Here is a 26,207-nt window from a genome sequence, read left to right as displayed (position 1 = left end):
CAATAAACTAATATGGGATTTTATCGGATGTAAAATCACCAGTATTTTTCATGCTGATAGAAACTCTTTGCTTCTGTTAAATGTTTGTGTAACTCATTTATTAATTTGATATGGTTCAGTTGTTTTCATACACAGCAAAACAATGACTAAGAATGACTTCAAAGAATAGTTTTATTGTTATCACAATAATACCACCAAACATTGTGATAAGATTTTAAGGTCACATTGCTCAGCCTCACTAGAGAGGTTACGTTACTCTGAGTTCATAGTTCGGAGGTAAATTGAATGCACCATTATACATTAGACTATGATGTAGACATTTACCAAGCTACCCTGTTATTGGAAAATAAAAATGGGCTTCAACTTGTAGAGGACACCATTCAGATATTTTTAGGCCAAATATTGTGAAATTCAACAAGTATACATGAAAATGACTACATTTCCTTAGTAATATAAAGATAGAACCCTTAACGTCCAATTAATACATTTTATTAACAGTTGACTTTGTGTTTAGTTGCTCTTTAATCTTTTAATGAAGCTCCTATATATATATTAAAAGGTATATGTATTCAAATGTATAGGTAAGCTTTTAAACAAACCCACATTTTTTAATCAAACTTTTTTTTGTGGATCTTTTCATCAATATGTGTATTAATCTATATTTTTTTCTTGGTAAACTGAGTTGCTATAATAAATTAGATCTTAATGAACTGACTTATTAAATATGGCTGCATTTGCTGTGTTTTATTTTTAAGAGCACTTGGTCCTGTTTTAAAAGGTTGATTACGGATGACGGATCGCCACTAAGTTTGCAGCCATTCTCAAACTACCTAATCTTAGGTTCTCTTTTACTGGAGATTCTCTGATTTAGAGGAAAAAATGTTTGCCTATATTGTGATATTTCCTTCTGATATATGATCTAAATGTTAAAGGTGTTTTTTTTTCTGTTCCATTTGCATGTGGCCGGCCGCTGTTGGATTCTGGAATAATTTCTTGCATCGATCATTCATCCTCCTCTGACCAGATGATGAGGTAAGAAACAATATTTTTATGTGGTTCTACCGCTGAGGACAAAATAGGCTACCTGTTATGGGAGTATTGCCCTCCTTTATCTCTGTGAAATGAGGACATTGTGTGGTTTGTTCATGTCAGAGTGTTTTATCCCTGATGGCTGTTGCTGCTCAGCTTGGTTGGTGTGATTAGTGTGTCTTTCTTCAGTCATAGGAACTGTTAAAAGAATTTGAACCCTCCTATGTGCTGCAGAGATTGACTTGAGAAGGTGGAAATGTCTGCTTTGTCACCACACCTGTTTTTCATACAGAGATTTTCTTGTTTGTTCTGGTATCAGCTGAGAATGTGTTTAGTTTTGTTTTTATTCTGCTGTTGTGTTTCAAGTTTCATTTGAGAGCCTATTGTTGCTCAACCTGCTCAGTCAGTGTTTCAGTTTTAATTATTTGTAATGTCTTTGTTTAATTAGACGTTCACCTTCCTTCCCTTTCACTCGTCTTTCCCGTGTCTGTGCTTGTGTCTCCATCCAGGCCTGCTGGTTAACTGTATTTGACCCAGATGAGTGGGGGGGATTAAAGGGAGAATGTTTTTATTTTAATCCCCGAAAGCTTTCAGCCTGGTTAAGAGGTGCAGACTACTAGGGTGTGACAACACTCTGGTTTCTAAGCAGCATTCCAGATCTTTGAGACAAAGCTGCCATGAACTTTGAAAAAGTGAAGTTTCTGCATCTGTCCAACACCTCAGTGGCTGCTACTGGTCTCATTCATCTCGTCTCCATCATTGTGTCTCACACAGACCAAACATTTCAAGTTTATGTTGCTTTTTGTGAACATAATGCATACCCCTTTGGAAAGCCATCTCGAGGTCCAAACTGACACAAGTAAAGCGCCCTTTCTCTGCCACACCCACACCCATGCCTGTAAACCACACGGGACTCTGGGTTGTGGTGTTGACTTCCTTCTGTCCGCCTAAAACGGTCACATACTGTGACAAGTGTGTACTCACACACTCACACAGACAAACTGATGTCACTCTGCTTGGGCAGTGCCAGAACTGGATGGTTTTGTCTCTTGAGGAAACTTCTCCACAAACACACACATGCACACAATCCACAGTGTTGCATTCCTTTGTGGCTTTTACTCAACTAGCCATTTGCTTCTTGCTCTCTCAATCTCTGCTTGCCTCTGCAAAGTGAACACATTCTATACTTGGACTTTATTAGCCCATTAGCTTGGTAGCGTCTGAAGCGGATGCTCGTTTCCCCTTTGCCTGCACTCCCCACCACTAACGCCGTAGCTGGGTCTGTTTTTCTCATTTGCTCTCGCGTCAGTTGAGCAAACTCATACTGCCTTCATGACAAAACTGGATGGAATGGATGTGCAGAAATGCAGCACCACACCCATTATTCTCTTAACTGACAATTCTTTGTTAGAGCAGCACATACAGCCTTTATTGTTTTAAGACAAACATAATGAGTATTTATGACTACTAACTAGCAAGTGATGGGTGTTGGTCTTGATTTTGTAACATTTACTCTTAATTAGTTAAAGGAAAAATAATAAACAAAACCTCAAGCCGCTCAATATCTTCATCTTCATCATGCTGTACTAATATTTCATCAACTGTTTCTTCAAATGGCATGTAGAGTCTGTATACTCCAGTTTAAGATAGCCAAGTGGACTGGGCTGAATTGGAAAAAATCGGATCTGTGTTGTTCAGACTGTCATGAAAAGATCAGATACAGGTCTTATATGGGCAAAAAAATGAAATTTGGTTCACTTCAGGCTGCAGTGTGAACGTAGTCTTAGAGTCTCATAACGATGGTAACAAAGTCAAGCCTCTATCACCTGAAACATTCTATAGGGTTAAAGGACTAATCTCTCTGTGAAAACTAATTCATAGGCTCATCTTTAGTAGAATTGAATACTAAAACAGTGTCTTTGCTTAAGAAGTCAATCAGATAACTACTACTGATTGAGAATGCTGCTGCCACAATCCTAACTAAAACTAAGAAAGTAGAGCACATCACTCCAGTTTTAAAATCATTAAGCTGGCTTCCCATATCTTAGACAATGAACTTTAAAATATATCTGTTAGTCTATAAATCACTGAATGGTTTAGCTCCAACAACATTACAGACTTGATGTCAGTGTATCTACCACTCAGACCTCTCAGGTCTTGTGGATCAAGTCTACTTGGCTTTCACAGAACCAGGAACCAACTCCAATAAGCAGTGTGTAGCTCTTATACTGAACCTTCCTCTAAATTGGGATAGAGACTGAGTGAAGCTAATTTTACCTTTTTCGTTTTTAAATGCTATACATTTCATAAATTATTTGTTTTAAGCCAGTAAAAAAGTGTTCAAACCATTAAGAATTTTATCACAAAAGTTCAAATTCAATCTGGATTAGGGCTGGGTACCGAACTTCAGTTCTTTTATGGTACCGACCGAAATGCTTCGGTTCTACAGGGTATCGAAACATGCCTCGTCTTTCGGTACCAAGTTTCGGTGATTGGCTGTAACACTTAACGTGATTGTGTCATCCAGGAAAAAAAACCACAGGTGGTCACGCCTACAGCCAGGGTTCATGTGTATCTGTTGTGAACTGGTTGCGAGCGTCGCGCAACCCCTTTAAAATGCCCCCCAGGTCAAAAGTGCGGCTTCACTTTATTAAGACTGATGCCAGTAGTGCGCAATGCAGTACATCGTGCACGGAAATAATTTAAGAGCAGAAAGTTGCTCGGTGTTTGACTGCAAGAAGAGCGGACCGCAGCCAGCGCGACCATCCTCCTCTCAGCAGCCCGTGGCAAGTGCAAAGCCAGAGCGGAGTGAATAATGCTGCTTTCAAACTGGACGCAGCAGGAACAGCAAAATCACGTCTGCTGCTTCATTTTTGCTGCTTCTGACGCCAGCTTCTGACGCGCGGCTGAAGCAGCTTTGCTGCTCTGGCTGCGCGGTCGGAAAGTGGGTCTGATGCGCGTTGGCCGGAGCTACTCTATCCTTTCTCTGCCTTGCAGCTATATTTGCTGTGATCAGTGGGAATAAAGTAGTTTTATTATGTTTTTAAGTGGGAAAATCCACCTTAAAACTTAATCAGTGCAGTCAGTTCATCCTGCCTTCAAGTATTATTTCTGTGGGAGCAGCTCAGACCCCCCCCCATACCAGCGGTGCGCTGTCAATAGGTTCCCATTCAATGGGCTTGTTTGTCAGACATGGTAATTTTTCTAAAGGAAAACTGCTAAGTAAAAAGGTCCTCACAATGTAACAGTGAATATTAGACACTGAAATTTTTTTTTATGTAAGAGGAAAAATGTAAATGGAAAAATCAGAGCTTAAAATAAAACTCAAGATTTGTACTTTTTTATGTTGTGTAATTTTCTTTTTCTTCAAATTGATATTATAAAACTGGTATCGAAAAAAGTATCGTCCAGGAACCGGTATCGAAGTGAAGGTATCGGTATTGGTACCGGAAACAAAAATTTTTGAACAATACCCAGCCCTAATCTGGATATCAAGATTTCTGTGTTTCAAGATTTTTCGGGTGTGGCTTAAAGGTTGTGTCGCCAGCTGAATGCTATGTATGGAATTCCTACATAGAACGTTTTTGGCTAGCCGTTGCCATAGCACATGGAAAGGTTTTTTGGCGTGGCCGTGGTTGCACAACATTCCAGAGGACACCTCCCCGGTCTTTTAAAACAGGGAAATCTGACTTCATTTAGCAGTGTTTTTAATCATTCAGATTTGGCAGGTTGATAACTAACAGTCTGCCAAACTCAGAACAAATATTTATATCTAAGGACTGGAAAATAAATAGCATTTTTAGCAGTGGTTCCCAAACTTGGTGGGCCTTGCTTTGGATAACAAGAACGTTTTTTTGCAAAAAAATCCTGGGGTCTAAGATGTACTTGTAGTAAATACTGAGGAAATTGAAAAATAATCACAAATTAGATTTTTGGAAAAATGACATTACCCTAATACCCAGCAGGTCTTAATAATTGGTTTTCTTGCCTGTGTTTAAACCTACCATAGGACAACTGGTGAATATTGTCACACATGTGAGAGGACTTATACACAGCTCCACCTGCTCATGGTGTTAGCTAGACTAGCCATTCCTGTTTTTTTTTTAGATAATCTTGACAAGGTTCTTTAACACACAGTTCTTGTTTTTCTTTTCCTATAAGGCATGTTTCTACAACTGCATCCATAAATTCATTGACAACCTCCCCTTCATTAAATGACTTTTTGGAATAAATCCAAACCCAAGTAACTAGGGGAACCTGCAGCTGACGGAGCAACTAGATTAAAGCATTAATTGTATAAAATTGTAAAAAAATATATAATAATTTTGCTTTTAAGATAAAAGCAATGTTTTGTCCATCTATGCTCTATGCAGAACTCTTCAAGTGGAAATGTTTTAGATCCAGCTGTTTTAATTTTATTAAAGAAAGTCTTCTTTAAGAAACCTTTGGTTATCCAATTATTAATCGATAAAAATAATTGACAGATTAATTGATTTGCAAAATAATCCTTACTTGTAGTCCTAGTTTATATTCAATTCAATTCAGTTTATTTATATAGTGCCAATTTACAACACATGTTATCTCAAGGCACTTTACAGTTCACCACATCATACAGCCAAATTGATTCAAAGTTTTCTATCTAAGGAAAACTAGTTGATTGCATTGACTCATTGACTCGGATCCATTCCCTCACACTAAGCATGCTTGTAGCGACAGTGGAGAGGAAAAACTCCCTTTTAACAGAAAGAAACCTCCAGCAGAACCAGACTCAGTGTGAGCGGCCATTTGTCGAGGCCGACTGGGGTTCAAGGAGACAGAAGCAGACATACAAAAAGCAACTGTAAAAGGCGGCCTGGTCCAGGAAAACACAGCCAGGCAGACAAGCTCTGTGCCAACTCCCATGACACAGTCAGAGAAACAGGACTACACTGGAAAAACAGGCCGATCTCCAACATCTATAAACAAAGGTGTTGATGGCAGCAGCACAGCTGATATTTCTTTCCAGGGTGGTGTCGTAGTCAAACAGGAACAGACAAGGTGAAGAGAAAGCATAATGTTAGAGATTCTGCAGAGTGGAAGAATAGAGATAGAATGAAGCAAAATGATGAAATAGGGATCCATATGTCCTCCAGAAGTCTAAGTGTATAGCAGCATAACTATAGAGATAGCTCAGCTTAGGAGAAAAAAACATAGTAATGAATCTAGAATATTGGATATTGAAGCAGCTTTTTCTAACATTTTAATCTAGAAACACAGAGAAATTTCCAAAAGCAAAATTATCCACTCAAAGGGAGCAGCAGACTTGCCCTCTCTATATTTGGATTTAAAAGTTAAATTTGACCACTTGGTGGGCTATTGAGCACTGTTTGTTGGCTAAAGCCTCTCTCCACTCCAGCTGCATGTTTATCCAGCTGGATAAACACAAAACAAAGAATCTTCTTTTATCAGAGAACTGTAACAGAATCCTGTGATTCAGTTTGACATGCATCTAATCCTGCTGTTAAGATGTAATCATTCATAATTTTTAAAATCAGAGGCTGCCGATACTGAATCAGGTTAAAGGAGAATTTCCTTTTCTCTTGACATGTATTTTAAATGTTCGTTACAGCTGAATATTTTTTTTTTAACCAAAAGTGAGGTTCTACCTTAACTATTTTTAATGTCAAGACTTTATTATGAATGAAAGTGACCCATCATTCTGTCTAGTTTGTGAATGTTCTTCTTTGAGCTTATAGTGGGGCGGCGCAGCTCTGTGGTGATGCAGACCTGGTTTCAGGCCATGGATCTGACTTTGACAGTTTTGACACTTTGCTCTGGGCCTTCGCAGTTTGATGTGAGGGCAAACAATTGTGTTAGGGAGCAGGCACGCAACACTTCACTTAATACAAGGCCACTGTGACATAACAATAAAGTGTATGCTGAAAGATGAGTGCTTAAAGAGGGATTTGTTGTCAGCATTAGATTCCATCATGTGCTGAGTTTTCTTTGTTTTGTTTTTTTTCCTCCCTGAAGGAAGATCCTTATATGGTACAGCCATATTTCTAAGGCACCACTCCATTATTTTATTTCTTACCCCTTTTGCAATGTTGTCCATTAGCAACATTATTATTTCTCTAATTATTTATTTTCTCTAGAATACTTACCCTATCTCAGAACTGCTGACATTATCTATTTTTTTTATACAAATGGCTAAAACTGCTAACGTAAACAAAAAGAATTGCAAATTGAATCAAAACAATCCTTTTAATACAATCTTATACACAAACTACTCTAAACTATCTGCTCAAGCGGTTTATGATCAGCCCTAAAAAAGTCATGCCATGTTGAATTACCATGACATCCTAACCTTCTGGGTCTCAGAGCCTCTGCCCCATTCTTGCTCCCATGGTAACTCCTATCTTCAGTTCTGCAGATGTCGTACGTCAGCTTGCCTTTTAGCCTCAGCCCTTAGCGCTTTGCAGAGGTTTTAGTTAGAGGGTGACCTTAAACATTCTTTGGTAAGAGGCTGACCTTAAACATTCTTCTTCTAGCCTCACAAAAGTGGCCCCTGCCTGTCCCCCCCCATCCCTCATTGCTATAAATAATCTCAGCCCAGTTCCCATCGCCCCCACAGCAGTCCCGTCACTCACACAGCAATGTTGGATACTGGAACATGAAGAGGGAAACACTGTACTGAGGGTTCTAGTCCAGGTTGGAGCAGGTGTTGAGACGGTTGCAGATGTTTTTAAGTGATGAAATGTATCAACTAATTAAATTAAAGGGGATGTTCACTTGTTAGGTTAGAGTAGGTTAAGTTCAGTTAGGTTTAATTAGAATTTACTGATGCTGAAAGCATATCTAATCACATATGCTTTTTCACTTGATGAGATATTTACTATTGATTTATTTCTGCAGGTCAGCCTCAATATGTTGTACCAACAAGATAAAACCTGCACAACCTAAAGTTTTCCTGAAGATGAATATATATTTCAAATATACAGCCTTCCATAAACTCTAGTGCTGTGCCATGTTTGTTTTCATCCAAAGCAGTTTACTGAAGCACTAAAGTAAAACTATCTTTCTTGTATAGTATACTATGTTCTGTTTTAAAATAACTGAAATTCACTCATAACATTTTTCTGTTTGGTTCCAGCTAATCACTTGTAATAAAAGCCTAATGTTTGTCCACTGCATGATAAACTTTATACTTTTCTTTAAACTTTTTTCTTTTCTTTATACTTTTTTTCATCTTTTAGTTGCTTTCTGTGCAGGTGTCATGCACAACGTGATGAACATTTATAACAATCCAGTTTTTCAATAATGATGTGTCGAAATAGGCCAATATTTTAAAAATAAAAACGAATGGTATGCTTCTGTTCCACAATCATAATGTAGGTTTCCTTAATTTGGAAGATCCATTCCTAGGTTGGAATAGTTTGCAAATAGTTTTTGAACCCAGTTGTAATAACCCCCTTATTTTATGTATTTTTTTGTTTATTGATATTTTAAAACTTCATGTTTGAATATTCCTGAACAAGATATAAATAGATTCAAACTTTCACAACAGGAGCATTGACAGATAAATATTTTAATTTTTCACCCTGAAGTCAAAATTAGCCCCTTTGCAGACATTCTATTATAAAATATAGAAATGATTTACCTAACCAATTCAGTTTTCTGGGTCCATGCTCACAAATACCTGTCCTGGTCTGTGGGTAGAACTTTTTAGATTACATCCAGTTTGTTAAAAGGCACACTGTGCCTATGGGAGTTGGCACAGAGCTCGTCTGCCTGGCTGTGTGTTTCCTGGACGGGGCCGCCTTTTACAGTTGCTTTTTGTATCTCTGCTTCTGTCTCCTTAAACCCCAGTCAGCCTCAGCAAATGGCTGATCATACTGAGCCTGGTTCTGCTGGAGGTTTCTTCCTGTTAAAAGGGAGTTTTTCCTCTCCACTGTCGTTACAAGCATCCTTAGTGTGAGGGATTGCATCCGAGTCAATGAGTCTATGCAGTCAATTGGTTTTCCTTAGATAGAAAACTTTGAATCAATTTGACTGGATGATCTGGTGAACTGTAAAGTGCCTTGAGATGACATGTGTTGTGAATTTGCACTATATAAATAAACTAGTGCATGTTTATTCACAACTTACCAAGACGTTATAAGTTGATTTTAAAAAATTAAGAACAGCCTTACAGAGCAGTGGAAGAGAAAGCATAAAAAAAATACTTTGGGAATTAGTTTTACCTTCGTAAAAAAAATATATATTTTTTGTTGTTTTTGTTGGAAAGGAGTGATCAATTAAGTTAACAGCTAATAAGTGAAGAGTTAACCAAGAGCAAATCTTAATTTTGTTAAGAGTGTAGTGTAGTATAGAGAGGCATATCCAAACTGTGAAAAGTGTTTTTATGTTTCTGTGTGAGTTAAGCTTCTAATGCATCCACAAAGTGCATAAAGACTCATGTTTGTTATGATGGTCAGTAGCCCGGCCCAAAAACCCCGGATGTCTTGATTTAATCTTTTTGCTTTCGGGGACAGATTCAGAGGGTTTACTTTAACTGAAACCACTGTGAAGACACAGTTAGGCATGAAAGAGTAAATAACCCAGTTATTTTAATTGTTTGTATCAGAAAACATAGTGAAGTTTTTTTCCTTAAGTTGGATTTTCTAATGTCCCCTCTATGAGTGGAAAATAATGCTTAGCAGATAATTAAAGCAGTTGATTATTATCCTTATTCTGTATCTTTATCTGCCCCTGTGTCTACTCAACAAACCTCCCACCTCTTCCAATTTTTAACCTTAAAAGAAATGGTTATTGTTTAATTCTCAAATACTATAGAAGGCTTTTACAAAGAGACAAGACTTGCATGGTCCTCTGCTGCAGCAGCCTCTGTTTCCCTTAAGAAAACATATCCAGATGCTCCCACCAATCTGCAGGATAGTGAGAGGAAATTCCAGGCAAGCCAAAAGGAAGAGAAGAAGAGATTGTGCAGATCCTCTTGAGGGTAGGAGATGTTTAAAGGATTTAACCTAAACCTAACTTCAGAACATTTGGTGGAAAAATGGAACAAAAAGAAACTCTTCTAATGAGTTCTGTCTAAGCACTTTAAAGGGAAAGAATAAAAGAATATTTAAAGCAAAGAAATCTATATAACAAGAATAGACTGGGTGATAAGGGCCGGTGCCAGCATGCTAAGTTTGAGTGAGATATTTCTCTTCTATTGCCTTGTAGAGTTTTCCCAAACACAATATGAGGAAATCAATTTTGCCAGTGTATTTGGTCTTTGTACCTTAATCATCAAAGCAGAAGACGCTAACACAGACACAACAATGTCGTACGTAGATGATGTTATCAGCTTTTTGCGTGTGTTCTGTTTCTGTTTGGATGGAGTGGAATGTGTTAGCGTGTTGTGACATGAGCATAGATGTAGCCAGGGATCCTCTGTGCTACGTAAATAAGTAATTGACTTATATTATTTTCCTACGTTCTGCATGCAGTTTAAAAGATTACATTTTGGGCATATAGACTTGCCTTGCAAGCTAGATGTTGAAGAGAAATTGCTGAGAATTCACAAACTCCTGAAAACACATCTTGCCAGGACCAAGCATATGCGTTAGCCTTGATACGGAAATGTTTTGGACAAATGAAATGCAGTGACGTGTATGACCAGAGGCGGAAAGCTGAAGCTAAAAGAAGATGGCTGCGCCAGTTTTAGCTGGAATACCATGTATTTCTTTGTGATTTTTGCCTTTGTGGATGTTTTCACATTCCTCCCAACTGGATTTGGTAAGAGTTGTGATAAGAGAATGTGATACGTCAAAGCTGCTACTGCTGCTGTGATGGCTTAGAACTTGACATGTGCCACCAATTAAAGTGTGATCTACCCAATCAGCTATACGAATTGAGAGCTGAATCTGGGCATTGTTGGAGATGATGTAACAACGTGATGGCTGACCATTTTCATATTTTCTGGGATTGCCCGCTGATCCATTCCTATTGGCTAGAGGTAGCCAAAGAGGTAAGAGTAATTCTTGCTTTTGAAATTGAGCACAATTTTAAAATTACATATGTGAGTAATTTACCAACTGAACTCAACATTGAAGACAAGTACCTTCTGAAAACACTACTAATAGCAGGAAAGAAATCAATAACAAGAAAGTGGCTTAGTGGCTTAGTGGTCAGACACGGTAGAAGAAATATGTGAAATGGAAATGCTTACATTCTCCATTAGACTCCAGGAAAACAAATTTCATAAATATTGGTTGAAATAGCTATGTTATAGGAATTCTAAAGTAAGTTGAGGATCATTAACTTATCATTCGGGGTGATAATAGAGGTCTGGTGCTGTACTGTCTGGCAGGACATGGTAATTCTGCACAGGAACTCTAACCTGTTTAACTCTTTAAGGCTCTCTACATACTCTGTAACCTACACACCTAAAAATGGTTCATAATTACATTCTCTTCCCGTGTTGTATTTTCGTACCCCTCCCTTGGTGACCTCTCTATTTTGATTGCTTTTCACTGTGTTCGTTGGAATTTTGTTTATTTATTTTCCTTTATTTTTTTTTTCTATATATATATACATGTTAATTAACACCTTTTATTATGGTTATATTGCCTCTTTTTTGTGTTGGTGTTGTATTCTGGAAAATCTTATCAAAAATAAAGTACAAAAAAAAAACAAATTGAAATTTACGTATCAATGTAGCCTATGCCAGGTTAGCTATAGACCCAGCAAATGGCTGTTCTATTCAGACTAGATTTAAACAGTTTATACCCCACCACAGCATGTAGTTCATAATTTTCTCTAGTCCTGATTTACATTGGAAGTGCTCCATCATGCTGTTGAAGCTCAGAGTTAGACCACTTTGCTTTTATATTTTTGCATCCAGATCAGGGGTGTAAATCACATCCATCATGGCGATTCGATTCAGTATCGATTTCCTGACCCACCGATTCGATTATTTTCGATACTCAAGAATACACCACGATTCGATTCGATTAATCGGTTAATTTTTTTTTTTTATTATTATTATTTTTTTTTACACCTTACAGCCTAAACAAAGTTTCAAGTTTGAAATAAATCAATGAAAGCTGTAATATCATTATTCATTTTCTTTAGAAACAACAGCAAATAACAGAAGTAGAAAAGTTGCATCAAAAAATACTGCGAAAATACTGCACAATATCAGTGTAATGAGTTCAATGCAATACCTCGGCTCCAGAGAAACTGTCCAAAATATTTTTTTAGAATGTAATAAATATACTCAGGAAAGAGAGATGTTGCGTAGAGAGTTAGACAGGAATAAAAATAAACTAGATATAAGGGAATTGTTTCAAAGGTCATCTGGGGATGTAGTTTTTGGGAGTATTTTTAATTTTCTAAGAACGGGTATTTTAGGGAGAATATAATAGTTTGTCTGGTCCATACTCCATTCTGGAAGGTGGCGGTAATGCACCTATAAGTTGTTTGCCAACCCAACCGCCATAAAAAAAAAGAAGAAGAAGGCTCCAGAGTGTCGACGTCACCGCCCCCTTGAGAGACGCTCCGCTGCACCTCTCCCAGATTGTAGCTGACCGCAAACAGTGCACCAGACAGGAGGCCGGCTTGTTTTGTTTTATGACCGAAATTGCGGAAAACAATTCGTGAAGTTTGACCCGCTAGAAGAGCGAGGTGCGCAAGAACGCAGGGACCCTTTTTCCAGCTGAATCTCCGCTCTTTTTGGCCCTCATGTCCCTCCGTCGTCGGACTAAACTCGTCCCCACTTCCTCACCGCCTCGGCCGTATCTAGACCCACAGTGTGTAGCTCAGACCACGCTGTCGCTACCCGATCTGTACCGGTAGCACGATCCGTACCATCAGCTCATTTGCGCCTGCGCGAACAGAATAACTTCCGGGTCGCCAAAAAATTATTTAATTACGGTACTGAAAAAACTTTATTTATATCCTTAAATAATTAAAGAATACTAAACTACATCGTAAAGACAATATTGAAGACTTTTCTGGAAGAAATGGATGCTTTTTAAATTCAATCCATTGTCTTGCTTGACGTCATTTTTTCTGGAATAAAAATCAAAATTTTCGGGAAATGTTCCCTTATCAATGAAAAACTGCAGGTCACGAAAGGTAGCAAATTAATCCATTGTGGGATCAGTACTGCTGGAGTGCATAGTTAAGTACAGAGTAAATCAAATATTTAAAAAAATTTAAATATATACGCTGTGTGACGTATATTTGCGCATGTTCAGAGCAGTCAAAGTAACTCACAAGGCGATTGAACTTTTTTATGTATTTCTGTTTTTTTTATTTTTAGAAAATGCAATATTGACGAAAATACAAAGATATACAAAAAGAAACCCATGCCTCTCAAAAATACAAAAGAATAAAAAAGTAAGAAAACGGAAATATTTCCACCGGAAGTTATTCTGTTTGCGCATGCGCAAATGAGCTGATGGTACGGATCGTGCTTCCGGTACGGATCGGGTAATGACACACGCTTCAATACTGAGCATAATTAAAAAATGTCTGTGTGAAGCTTGCTGCAACAAACTGCTGTAAGAGTATAACCAGGAAGCGCAGTAGGAGGGCAAAATAGGTTTAGCGGCACCGCAGCACGGGAGGGAGAATTACGCCCAGGAGCAAATGGATAAAAATAGACCGGAGAAAAAAAAAACATGAATCGATTATCTTGCGGACGTGTCGATGCATCGGATCATCGGCTTTTGGATCGATGCATCGATATAAAACGATTATTATTTACACCCTTAATCCAGGTAACTTTGTAAGTTTTGTCCGATAGTGCAGAGATCAACCCATACAATGTTTCAAAAACTGATGCGACCAACTTTTGCATATTTGCTTTCAGGATTAAATTCACCCTGTTATCACAATTCAGTAGGTTTTGTTATACTACTTATTCTGACATTACACTAAGCTTAAGTCGAATTTTGTGATATTCATGTGTGCATTCATACATATCATACTTGCTTTTAGAGAGGAGTTTATGAAGGTCTCCTTAAGAAAATCAGCATTATGACATTAAGTAAACATTAAAGCAAATGGAGCTCTGATATTGGAAAGTATCAGGATCTGCAGATAATTAAATACAGACATAGCAATCAGATCAGAATTTTAAAAAGTGGGATGATGCGAAGATTTAGCAAGGTTTTCAACAAATTGTCTTAGTAGGTTTTTTTTTAAATACAGATGTTGTGCTTATTGATTTTCCTGTTGATGCTGTGTAACCTACGTAGATGGAGTTTTGCCTTTTGGTAATCATAGTAGTAGGGCAAATGCTCTGATTATAAAAGGTGCTTAATTACTGCAAAGGTTGTTCTGTTCTTCAGAGTGAAGACTGATGCTGTGGAAAATGTTTTTTTTTTTTTTTTCTCCAAGCACACTGCACTTTGTGCATCCTCACTCAGGCAGCTCTGACTACTAAGCATCTGGACATGCACATTTATCACCATAGGAGGCCGACTAATATGTATATCATTCATACATCCTAATCTGACTCTAAATTCCAGAAAATAAATCCTTTTGAACTCTATATATTTTTGTTTTTCTGCATGAAGCTCTATACTTGAACATAAACTGCTAAGGTTTTGCAATAGGGGAGTTGCTGTGGGCTCAGATCATCTCCTGACCTGATGTTGCTGGGTTTTTCAGGAACTTATCCTTTGTTCTGCTTAACATTGTGGGGTTTTTTTGTGTGTGTGTTTTTTTTCAAGCCAAATGTTCTCTTTCTCATTGTAGTTCAGACTGTGAAATTATTTTGTGGTGAAGACAAATGTAACTTTTCTTGAACTAGCAGATAAAAACAGTGTTGTTGTAGTGACTGGAGGTGGGTTTTAAAGGTGTCTAATGTTTTCCTGTTTTAGAACTTTTGGACTTTGACATATCGGTTTCATTAAAAGATCAAAATGAAAACTTGTAGCTCCTGCATCATCTATCTTCCTTTTGTGTTTCTTCTTGTTTTAAACATTTCTGTTTTTTCATTTTTATTTTCCCTCCTTTTGTGATCTTAACATATCTAATTTATAGGAATCACTGCTTGCACCTTTAGGCTTTCTGTTTTTAACCTACACATACACATGCTCATACTTGTGGCGCTTCATATCCTGACCAACCAGCCATACCAAGATCCCTTTTTATATACATCTCTCTCCACATGTCTGGGTCCCCGATGCCAAGGAGGTTTCTGGCTTAAAATTAACTCCTACAATCTTGTATTTATTGGGAAACCTTAAATCAAAATGTGTGGTGAAAGACCTAAATTAGAACAGTTGGGTTCCTGTTGGTCAGAGCTATATGAAAGACAGGTACTATTGAAATAACATGTCATAATTTGAAGGCCTGGACAATAAATTTACGAATATCTCTACGGATTTAACAGGACTTGGTAAAATACAGTGATCCAGAGCCCTTACTTTGAGGTATAGACCAGCAGGAAACCATTCATTCATTTACTGTTGCTCTGTGTGAGGTTACCTTAATTACAGGTATCTGTCTCACCATTTGTCAGTGTATGCCTGTAATCTTCAAAAGTTAAGGAAACCCAAAGACACCCATTACTGTGGTTTATGGAGCTGACCTTACGAACGTCTAATGACTTCCTTATTTTTACTGTTAGTAATTAAAAATCCAGTCCATGAAAGATAAAAGTCAAGGAGTTGCTTTTTAGGATCCCATGCTCTAAAAAAAACCCCCATGAAAACATTTTGGTTAAGCCTGTTTACAGGTTGTAAAGAGCAACTTCTAATTGGATATAATCCAGAACTTTTCTTTCATATTTCACTTGTTTTGTCACAAAACTTTTGACAGAGGTTTTTATTTTCGGTAAAGCTGTTTTTTTTGTAAAACTAGGCCAGAGCTTCAAAAAGATCCAAATATTTTAGGGTGCTAAAAATTCCTCCATCCATACTCTAGGTATTCATTCAATTCAAATGCAAATTTAGTTTGACAATTATTTACTAAATCTGTTGATCACAATTAATCAGATTAATTGTCTCAGCCCTTGTGTGCACATCAGGAACACACTGTGTACTTGGACTTCTGCTAAACCCATTAACTACAGCCTGGTGTGTATCGTGCTGATCATCAGTATTTTCATTTTAATGAAGATGCCAAAAATACTTTGAGCACTGCAAAGAAGCTGGAATGCATTTAACTTTGATATGTTAAGATTAAAAATACTTTATAGAAATGAATGCTTGTTGTGGTAACCGTAGTTAGGTCTTTACACGTGAGATCAATACATTGGTTATATTTAGACATGTGATCTAATTAGATAGATTACATAAGTGCTAAAGTGTGAACTTTGTTTTTTTTTCTTCTTCAACCCAGTTGATAATTTTCCCCTGTAAACATGGCTGCCATCTTGAAAGCTCAAGACAAGTGCCAGTATTTTAAAGGTCAACTCTTAAAGAAAAATAGATCCCTTTTTACCTTCTACTTATTTAGCCCATATTCATGATGTATTATGTAAAAGTGTTTCAGTAAAATCTGAAAATTGTGAAATATGTCAAATCTTGTTTCAGAACAAAGCAACTATATCTAATTTAGTTTATTATTATTATTATTATATTTTAGCCTTTGAGTATAAAAGTAGGCGTACAGTGAAATGTAGTGTTGACACCAGGTTTATCTAAGAATTACTTATGTGGCCCTTTTTGCTCTGTGGATTTGGTAGTGACATTGTTTTCAGTGGGAACAAAACCACATGAGTACTTCTGGGAATGATATTTTGGTTTAGCCAGCATCCCATGACAGCAAAGCTCCAGCCCTGGTGGTTTAGAGAAAGCAAAGTAAATATCTGTCATCATAAAACACTCCTGGCAGTATGATTAAAGTTTGCAACACATATCTCAGAAACCTGACAGGAGTTGTTGTCCTCTGGTTGAATTGAGGACATGTTGTGGGTGATTTTTACAATGTTTTGTAGTAATAAAAAAAAAAAAAAAAAGATTTATTCAGATTTTCACTGTAATGGTTTTTTTCTCTTGAAGCATAGCTGTGGCAGGATCATTGTGTGTGAAGGCTTTCCTTTAGCAGGAACAGAAGAGCTGCTAAGAGTTTTGCAGTTGCTAGAGACCCTAGGAGAGGTTTACCTTTGAAAAAGATGCCGACCCTTAATACTTGCTCGAGTAGGAGCAAAGGAACACCCTTGAAAGTCCAAATTCCTTGTAGAAGAGTCGGGCCAACGTGACCATAATCGACTACGGCTTTCAAGATGGATGCTATTCACATATACATTAGTTAAAAATTCCTACCTTGACTGTTTGTAGTAGTTCTAAATTATTTATCTACCATGAATTCGTTTTTTTCATATACTATATAGGAACATGGACATATATAAATGTCCGCAAGTAGAGACCTGGAATTCTACCTTCTCAGAGATTAGGCCACTCTGACTTCCCAGTTTCAAAGTAAATTGAATGCACCATAAGCATACAACCAGCTGTACAATCAAATAGTTTGGATGAAGCATGTTCACCTATGCGATTGGACCGTCAGACCAGACCTAAATTAAAATGAAAGATTTTAATGCTGTTTTTGCAAAGAGGAATCAGCATGCATATCAGTCTCTAGTCATGTGAGACCTTAATTAATGAAAGAGATTTATACAAGGGCTAGATTTACAGTTATACTAGAAATCTTACATAGCATTCCATTAAAGACAGAAAAAAATGAAAAATCATGATATTGAGTTATTTTTGGTATATTATAATAAAGATTATGTTGTAAAATTCTATAATAAAACATTTTGTTGAGCAATACTGAGGCAATCACTGAATTTGGGTGTTTTTTGTAATGTTTAGGGAATGCTCAGTCGGACTTCTTCAGCTTTTGATGGGTATGTTGGTACACTGTTCATTAGCAAGGTACTGTCATTGGTCTGGGACATTTTTTTTTTCATTAATCAGTTGATATGTTATTTTACTAAATTATCATATTGTAAATTTTTATTTATCAACTTTTTAGTTTTATGTTATTTGAAAGGAAATAGAAAAAAATTGTAGTGAGATTCATTGTTTTTATGATCAGATGTACGTTTTCAAAGCATAAGATGATGAAGTTGATGTGTGATTGTAGCTTCTGTTGCGGCACATAAGGTTGCTACACAAAGTCCTCTTGTTATAATTTGATCAACTTGTATCAGCTCTTTATTACATCTATTGAATTGGCTATTTTAAAGTTACTCTTCAAAAGCTGCTAATATTAGAATGTGCATCTATCATTTTCTTTAATGGGGTGGGGTATGTAAGCTTTCAATCACAACTGTAAATGCATGCCACATTAAAGCTTTTATACCAAACAATGTTGTTAATAATGTGAAATTATCCTATAACCTCACAATAATTATACTGTCACTCTGGTTAAGTACAAATAGACCCCATGAAACTGAATAAACGTTTGTAGAAGTTCCTGGGGTATGGGTTAATGAGCAAAGAAACAGTACATTGTTAGTGTTGGAGCTGAAATGCATAAAATGTCAAAACACTGTCTGCCTCATGACTAGTTTGTTCAAACTGTCATTGCACCAGAGTTTAGTCTTTTTGAAACAATTCTAATTTGGACCAAAGTAAATGAATCACACTTTAAGGGTGAAAACACATTTGATTTCACAATTCCATTTTTCTGTTTTTGTTTTTCCATTTTACTTGGTCATCCCCCAAAGCACACACAAAGGTTTGACCTAGAGTTTTTTTAATTAAAGCTACATTTTGGTATTTCTCTAAAGTTTTACTGTCATGTGTTAGGACTACAGAGTGGGATGCTTCATTCAGTGGCTCAGTCCATCCAGAGCTGGACTAAAGCACAGCCCAGCATACAATCTTGGCTGCTGAGTCTTGTGCTCACTGGTGTCTGAGCTATTAATAGAGTTAGCCTGAGAATTTGGTTTTAAGGTCAGCTATCAGACTTCTGTTCCCAACTGATGAAGAAGAGAAAAAAAGTGCATTTCTCAAATTTCTGATCATGTATGTAAACCTTCACCCTCCCTGTATTCCTTCTCTGTTAGGTGGGTTTATGTACAACTTTATATTTCCTTTCAGAAAGGGCTAAAAGTATTACTGCTTCATTGGCCCACTGCTTTTCTCCTATTTTAAAATAGGAAGAGAAACATACTTGCATTTCAGCGTTGTCTTTGGTCTAAAGTATTATGAACCACTGTGGGTAATTATCACAAAATTCATTTGGCTTCAATGGCTACAACTAACGATTATCTTATTACTCGACTAATCTATTGATTTATTATACCTATTATTGTAATTGTTTTAGTGTTTTTGAGCATCACATTCTGTTATAAAAAAAATCATACTTTAATGGCTTGTAATATATTTTGACTCGTTTGCTCTAGTCTTTATACCTTTGAATATCTCTTTATTACAGTTTTTGCTGCTTTCCTTTATGTATTACCTTTTCAAAGAAATATTCATAAAATGCAACTTTGAAATGAACTTACCTGACAGATTTTTAAAATATTCTCTCCATGGAGTTATATTTTTAATATTAAAATGCTGACTAAAAATATAATTTATTTCCTTCAAGCTTTGTTTAATTTTTAAAAGGATTTGCAGTCAGATTTGTCAGATTGTAAACACTGAAAGAGGACTGATTCATTAACTTTGTAATATACTTTCCATTGCCTATGTTAAAAATCAAAGGTATACAAAACTATTTGTTTTTGTGGCTTCACATACATTTTAACCAATCTTAGTGATGAATGAAAGACTGTAAAAGCCAAACCACACCTGTTAAATATCATTTGAGTTAACCGCGTTTAGTTCCACTGAGTGCTGCAGTCTGCCCTCCTGGGCGAGTTACAGCCAAACAGATCCTAATGTAGAGAACTCTTATTCCCTCTTATAAAGTGGTGAACGTTGGCAGGATGCATGACCTTTCCTTATGAACAGCTGTATTTCTAGTTCGTAGAATAAACATGCTGAGAAACTGCAGAAGCCTGGAAACATCCACTTGCCACCAGAAGTGGTCCATTTGTTCAAATGACTGGTGATGTTCAGTGATCACCATTATGAAGCTACAAATCCAGTCTTTTTATCTGATCATTGAAGCATTAAACAAATTGCTAGCAGCCTAAAGTTAAAATAACCCTCTTTGGAGTAGAAGTGATTATTGTTAGACTAAATTACACATTATCTCAGTGTCACAATCGATCTAAAAATAAAGTCAGGTTGTTATGAATATGATTCTACAGATGAAACGGTTTCCTATGTTTCTTAGACTGCTACTTTTAACGTACAGGTTTCTGCTTTTGACCTTCGATCATACTAGATTTAGAAAGGTTTTTAGCTTTTTGGAAAACTTGCATTTAGAACAAGGTTTTACATAGACTACTAAAGGCATTATACACTTTTTTAATCCTCTTGTTAAGGCAAGGCAAATTTATTTGTATAGCACAATTCATTACAAAGACAATGCAAAGTGCTTTACATGATTAAAATATAGGAAAATAAAACAGAATCAAAGTAAGTAGAAAAAAATATGAATAAAAAAATTAAATAAATGCAGAAACAAAAAATAATAAAAACAGTTGGACTAAAGAAAATAAAAAAGTGGAACTAATGATGTTTTAGTTGAACTGTTTAACTAGAACAGTCGAAGGCAATCCTAAACTAATTTGTTTTTAGTCTTGATTTAAAGGAACTCAGGCTTTCCGCACTTTTACAGTTCTCTGGAAGTTTGTTCCAGATAAGTGGAGCAAAGGAACTAAATGCTGCTTCTCCATGTTTAGTTCTGGTTCTAGGTATGCAGAGGAGGCTGGAGCCAGAAGACCTGAGTGGTCTGGAGGGTTGATACACTGATAGCAAGTCTGTGATGTATTTAGGTGCTAAGCAATTCAGGGATTTATAGACTAACAGAAGTATTTTAAAGTCTATTCTCTGAGATACAGGGAGCCAATGTAAGGACTTTAGAACTGGGGTGGTGTGCTCTACTTTCTTAGTCTTCGTGAGGACAGGGGCAGCAGCATTCTGGATCAGCTGCAGCTGTCTGATCCATTTTTTACCTGTGAAAAACACTGTTGCAGTAATCAATTCGACTAAAAATAAACGCATGGATTAGTTTTTCCACATCACGCTGAGACATTTGTCCTTTAATCCTGGAAATATTCTTCAGGTAATAGAAAGCCGACCTTGTAATTGTCTTTAAATGCTTTTGGAGGTTCAAGTCTGAATCCAGCACTACACCTAGATTTCGGACCTGATCAGTGGTTAACTACACTAATCCGGTTTATCAACAGTATAAACGCTAGAAATAGTTAAAAAATTAGTTCTGTACACATTTGTGGGAAATTAACTGTCGTAGATCATGGATTTGTTTTAGAAAATCTCGCAAGGGAGATGTATTATCCATTGGAAATTTTTCATAAATTTCGTGCATTTGTACCTAGGTGCTGCATCCAACTACTCTCATAGCTTTATAAGGAGTACTATATATTCCTGCATATGCATGTCAGTAATTAGTGGGAACATGTAAAAGCTCAAGGATAAGTGACAGAAATCTTGGCCCACAGATGCTTTTACATTATTGGCAGAGTAACCATTGTTGGTAAACAAAGAGCTTTTTAGATGAGGAAGTCTATTTATTGTTAAGAAACCTAGAAAATCGTGGTAAAAATTGTCTTATTTTGTCAGATACTACAATAATCAATATTACTTAGAGACAAGCTTTTCATAATAGAACCATTTGCCTCCATCTTTGTCATGGACAAATCTTCTTTTAAGCTGTTACTTAATATTTACCTGGATTTTGAAGCTGCTGAAAATGCATCTACTATTTCGTCCAAACAATCACAAACACTGGAGTAAGCTGGCAGGTTAATTGTTTTATTTCATGTACCTCTGTTGTGTAATAGTCTTGGTTTTCCCTACAGTACGTCACACATCTGTCTCTGCAGATTATTGTTTGCTGACTGGGTGATGGTGGTTTTCTCACTAATGTGTCTGTTGACTCGGTAGGTAAATGGAGTGAGAGTCAGTGAAAGCACATCTTGAGCTTTCAGCTTGACTCAAAGGAACATAAACCCTAAAGCAAATGACACGGGAACTCCTTTTTTCTAACTTATAGATGGCCTGTAGGAAACTAACACAACCCTGCTGTAGTTCCTGACATCCATTTCTTAAGGATTTACAAAGATTATAGCCAGTCATTAAACAGTCATTGTCAAAGCAGATTGGGGTAGAAATGGCTTTGGATTTTTATTAACATGTTGTTATTCTTGGCAGAGTTCTTTTAACGTTGTGTGTTACATAAAGAAAGGTGGTTTATATACTTTTTCATAATTGAGCCAAACAGATTTCTGAAACCGGATCATTTTTGCCTTTTGGGGGAAAAAATAAAAGCTTAAAGAAGATTAATCAACATCAACCCTCACAGATGGTTCACTCTGTCCTTCCCATCATTGTCATTGTCTTCTTATTCTTGCCAACATGGCTCTTAAACATTGAGCTCTTATGTCCTCAGAGATGATGTTGGTTCCTGAAACAACCAAATGCAACCAAATCAACTCCTTCACTCAGTTTTTTTTTTCATCTCTTTAAATAGAAAAAATATGTATTAAAAATCCATTCCCTCAAATTAGAATTTATTTTATCTTGAAACTCCTGAGCTATGCCCAGTTTCCTGCCAGATAATAAACATCCACTGATTAAAAGAAAAGGTTTGCCTCCAAACTATATTACTCTGTGCCAAACCCAGTGTTGGCAGTGGGGGGTTTTGTGTGTGTTTCTGTGTACTCATCATTATTTAAACACCAAGTTATTAGAAACCTATCATAGCTTTTAAATAACTCCTGATAAATAACAATAGTTAAAGATGTTCTCATGTTTTGATCTAAGCTTGGAGTGAGATTTTTGAGCACTGACGGCAACATCAACGTTTATATCTTAAATAAACTGACAAAGTTAAAATATCGTTCTAATTATTATGGAAATAAACAGATTTTATCCCTTAAACCATCTCCTGAAATTAGTTTGGTAACACCTATTACCTTAAATAACTGATATTGGGTAAAATACAGTCTGGTATTGGCAATACTGTACAAAAATGTAAAAAATAATATAACTCCTCCATAATAATGGTTTTCAGACTTGCTCCTCAGATCTTTCATGTTCAGGTGTTTCCCTGCCCTAATAAACAGGTGATTAACAGGCCTCTGCAGTCCTTGGTGGCTGCTGGGGAGGAATGCAATAATCTGCAGGAACAAAAACTATTTAAAAATTAAAAAGTTAGTTCCATCTTTATACCTCCAATGTTTTTTCCCCATGTTAATACTGGGTGGCTCTAATTGAAATTTCCTTTGGAATATTTACTTGAATAAATAAATGCCACAGTTATTGCACATAATTGTCAATATTCATGTGTTAAACATTAATTAAACAGTCATAGCTAATTGGCTTGTAAAAAGCAAAACACATATTTCATAACCGTTTATTTTTAACAATCTAATAATTTTTTGTTTTATTCCAGTTGTTCTGTGTGGTCAATATAATCAACTTAAAATTATTTGTTTGTAAGGAAATTTTAACTAAACTTTTTGCCTGTGTAAAAAGCAAGGTTATTACAGGTATTTAGTGAAAGCGTATATTAACACATGTAATTTACTTTACAACTATGAGCAACTCCATTTGCAACAGTGTTTAGTGCCATTTATAGATCCATATATTCTCACTCTGAAACTACAGTGGACCCGCCTGAAGCACAGAGAGACTTCGTCATCTGCTGTCTGTCTAGCAGCACCTGTGCACTGCTCCTCTGTTCTCTGAACCCTTTCAGTCTGAATTTACTTTAAAGGGGGACAAATACAAGTTCACAGAGTGAATTCTGACATAAGTCATGTACTTAAAGACAGACTGCAAATTAGTTAGTTGCTTCTTTCTTGTCTAGCGTAGGGATGGATAAAAAAATCGATTCCTTTACATTTTTGCAAAATCGATGTCTAGGGAATGAGATTGATTAGTTTTATAGTGACGCGCGTTACGTTCACATTCAAATGCGCAGGAAAGATGCACTCAAGATTACTTCAAGCCAGACAGCTCCAAATATGGCCAATAGGTTGACTGAAGACATTAACGAATGGGGAGCTGAGCAGCAAACACCCTTTAGTTGTTACAGACAATGTTGCAAATATGGTTTGTGCAGTGATGATAATGCAGCTCATGCATGTCTGCTGTGTCCCCACTGTGTCACGTCTGCTTGCTCGAGTGAGGCTTCACTTTTCACAAACAAGTTTGTACTTTTGAGACAGTTTTGTTCACATCTCAAGCTTAAACTGTCCGATTTACAAGTTAGCACTTTGTGTTAAATATGACAGGAAAAAATAAAATACATGAGTATCTGGAAACACAGTTGAACCACTTTCATTATTGTAAAAACAGATGGAATTGAAATTAATCGATTTAGAACTGTATAAATCAAAATCGAATCTATTCAGGACTTGTGAAAATACTCAGCCCTAGTCTAGCGTAGCCCTCCTAGAGCACACTGATTCAGATGCAGGTTCTGTTATTTGACTCTCATTAATTGTACATCTTTAACTGCTTTTTTTAAGGTGTGAAAGCAAGTCCTATGAGCTGAAAGCTTTGCTTCCTTTCTTCATTCGGTTCCTCTCTGCCGTTTAGCTGCGTCACCACTGCTCAGGCACTGTTTTTTAGTGCAGCTCTCACGACTGACTGTGGGTTAATACGCTAAAGCTGAAAGCAGAAACTGTCTGTCGGCACACGGACCCGGAGCAGCTCACGGCTGGTTGGCATCCTCTTCTGGCTTGTGAATGCGTGTGTGTGCCCTGACCATCTGCAGTATGGTGAGTGAAGCATGTAATCTGCGTTGTGATGAGTAGTGAAATTCAGCAGCACCACACATGGCCTCTGCATCTATAACCTCTCCCTGTTTGCACCTTTTTGTCATTTACCTCGGTTGTGTCCTCTCAACCCATGCTAATGACTTTGCCTACAATCTGCCCTGTCTGCATTTTACATTGCTATTCTAGAGTTGTAAGTGCAGAGGCTTTTTCACCTCCTGGAAGACGAATATGCAGTTGTGTCATGAGAGATTAATTTAACGGAGTCAAAGGTGTGACTGGAGTCCTGCTCATTTGTTAGTACAACATACGTTTGATCTGTTTGTGCTACTGTCACTGCATCATATGCTAGTTGGCTAGGCATCTGATCTTCTCTTGTGTGGTGCATGTGTTTATGTTTGGATATCAAGATTGAAGAAGCAGATTTCAGAAGGGAGGGGATACTAGATGAGAGAAAGAGGAAGGGGACAATTATGTGGAGCATTAGGTGGAGCTCTGTAAAAATATTCATACCCCATTAGCTTGTAAAAAAAAATGTTCATGCTGCAACACAAACCCCAAGATATTTTAGAGGAGCAGATTTTATTTATTCTAAACATCTGTTGTGAATTTGAGTTATATAAATGAAGTGATGGATGTTTTGTACAAAACTCTGACGTGCTTTTTTATTCATCTCTGTTGAACTTCTTTGCAATTATAGCTGTGTGTCTGTTAGGGGTGGGTAAAGTAATTGAAGAATCGATACATCGCAATTATTACACGCAAAATTCATAATCGATGCGGGAGCCCCTCAGAATCGATTCACCCCCTGACCGTCGGGGGCACTGTCGGCACTGTACACGGAGGTGTGTTGGAGTCGCTAAAGGCTGCTGAAAGAATCGCGCTGACTTGTGATGGCTGGACTTCGAGAGCCACTGACCCCTACATAGCCATCACTTCTCATTTCATATCAAGGAATTAGTTTAAAATGTGCTTCAGACCAGGTCGCTTCACGGAAGTCACACAGGGAGCAACATAGTGAACATGTTGATGGAGGCAATGGGGCATAACCAGAAAAGTAGCCGCTGTTGTTACAGATAATGCTGCCAACATGCTAGTTGCTGTCGATATCACTGAGCTATTACATGTTGGCTGCTTTGCCCATGTGCTCAACTTGGCATCCCATGCTGCTTTTAAAACACCTGGAGTCACACGGCTTCAAAAATCAGCATTGAATCACATTGCATCGAATCAGATCGAATCACAACAGCAATAATCAAAATAGAATTGAATCGTGAGGTTCCTAACAATACCCAGCCCTAGTGTCTTTCAAGGTATATAGCAACCAGCTGTGCACATATACACACCTTTTTTTGCTCTTCATCTTTGCAAAATGGCT

General features: G+C 37.0%; 1 protein-coding gene across 2 annotated transcripts in view; it reads left to right on the top strand.

Moving 5' to 3' along the window:
- The window catches only part of sept4b (septin 4b), a 60,677-nt gene that overhangs the window by 6,671 nt on the left and 27,799 nt on the right, over window positions 1-26,207 (top strand). The window contains exon 2 of one of the 2 annotated variants that reach the window (XM_038284007.1): window positions 1,025-1,032. In XM_038284007.1, the coding sequence (XP_038139935.1) occupies window positions 1,025-1,032 (8 nt within the window). Of the gene's footprint in view, window positions 1-1,024; window positions 1,033-24,784; window positions 24,833-26,207 lie in introns of those variants that run through there. The other variant, XM_038284008.1, reaches the window with a different exon arrangement.

The sequence above is a fragment of the Cyprinodon tularosa genome, unplaced genomic scaffold (genome assembly GCF_016077235.1).
Source record: "Cyprinodon tularosa strain WSP-4 unplaced genomic scaffold, ASM1607723v1 ctg198, whole genome shotgun sequence".
NCBI classification, from domain to species: Eukaryota; Metazoa; Chordata; class Actinopteri; order Cyprinodontiformes; family Cyprinodontidae; genus Cyprinodon; species Cyprinodon tularosa.
Note: the sequence above shows the minus strand (reverse complement) of the source record. Positions and strands in the feature narration are given on the sequence as shown.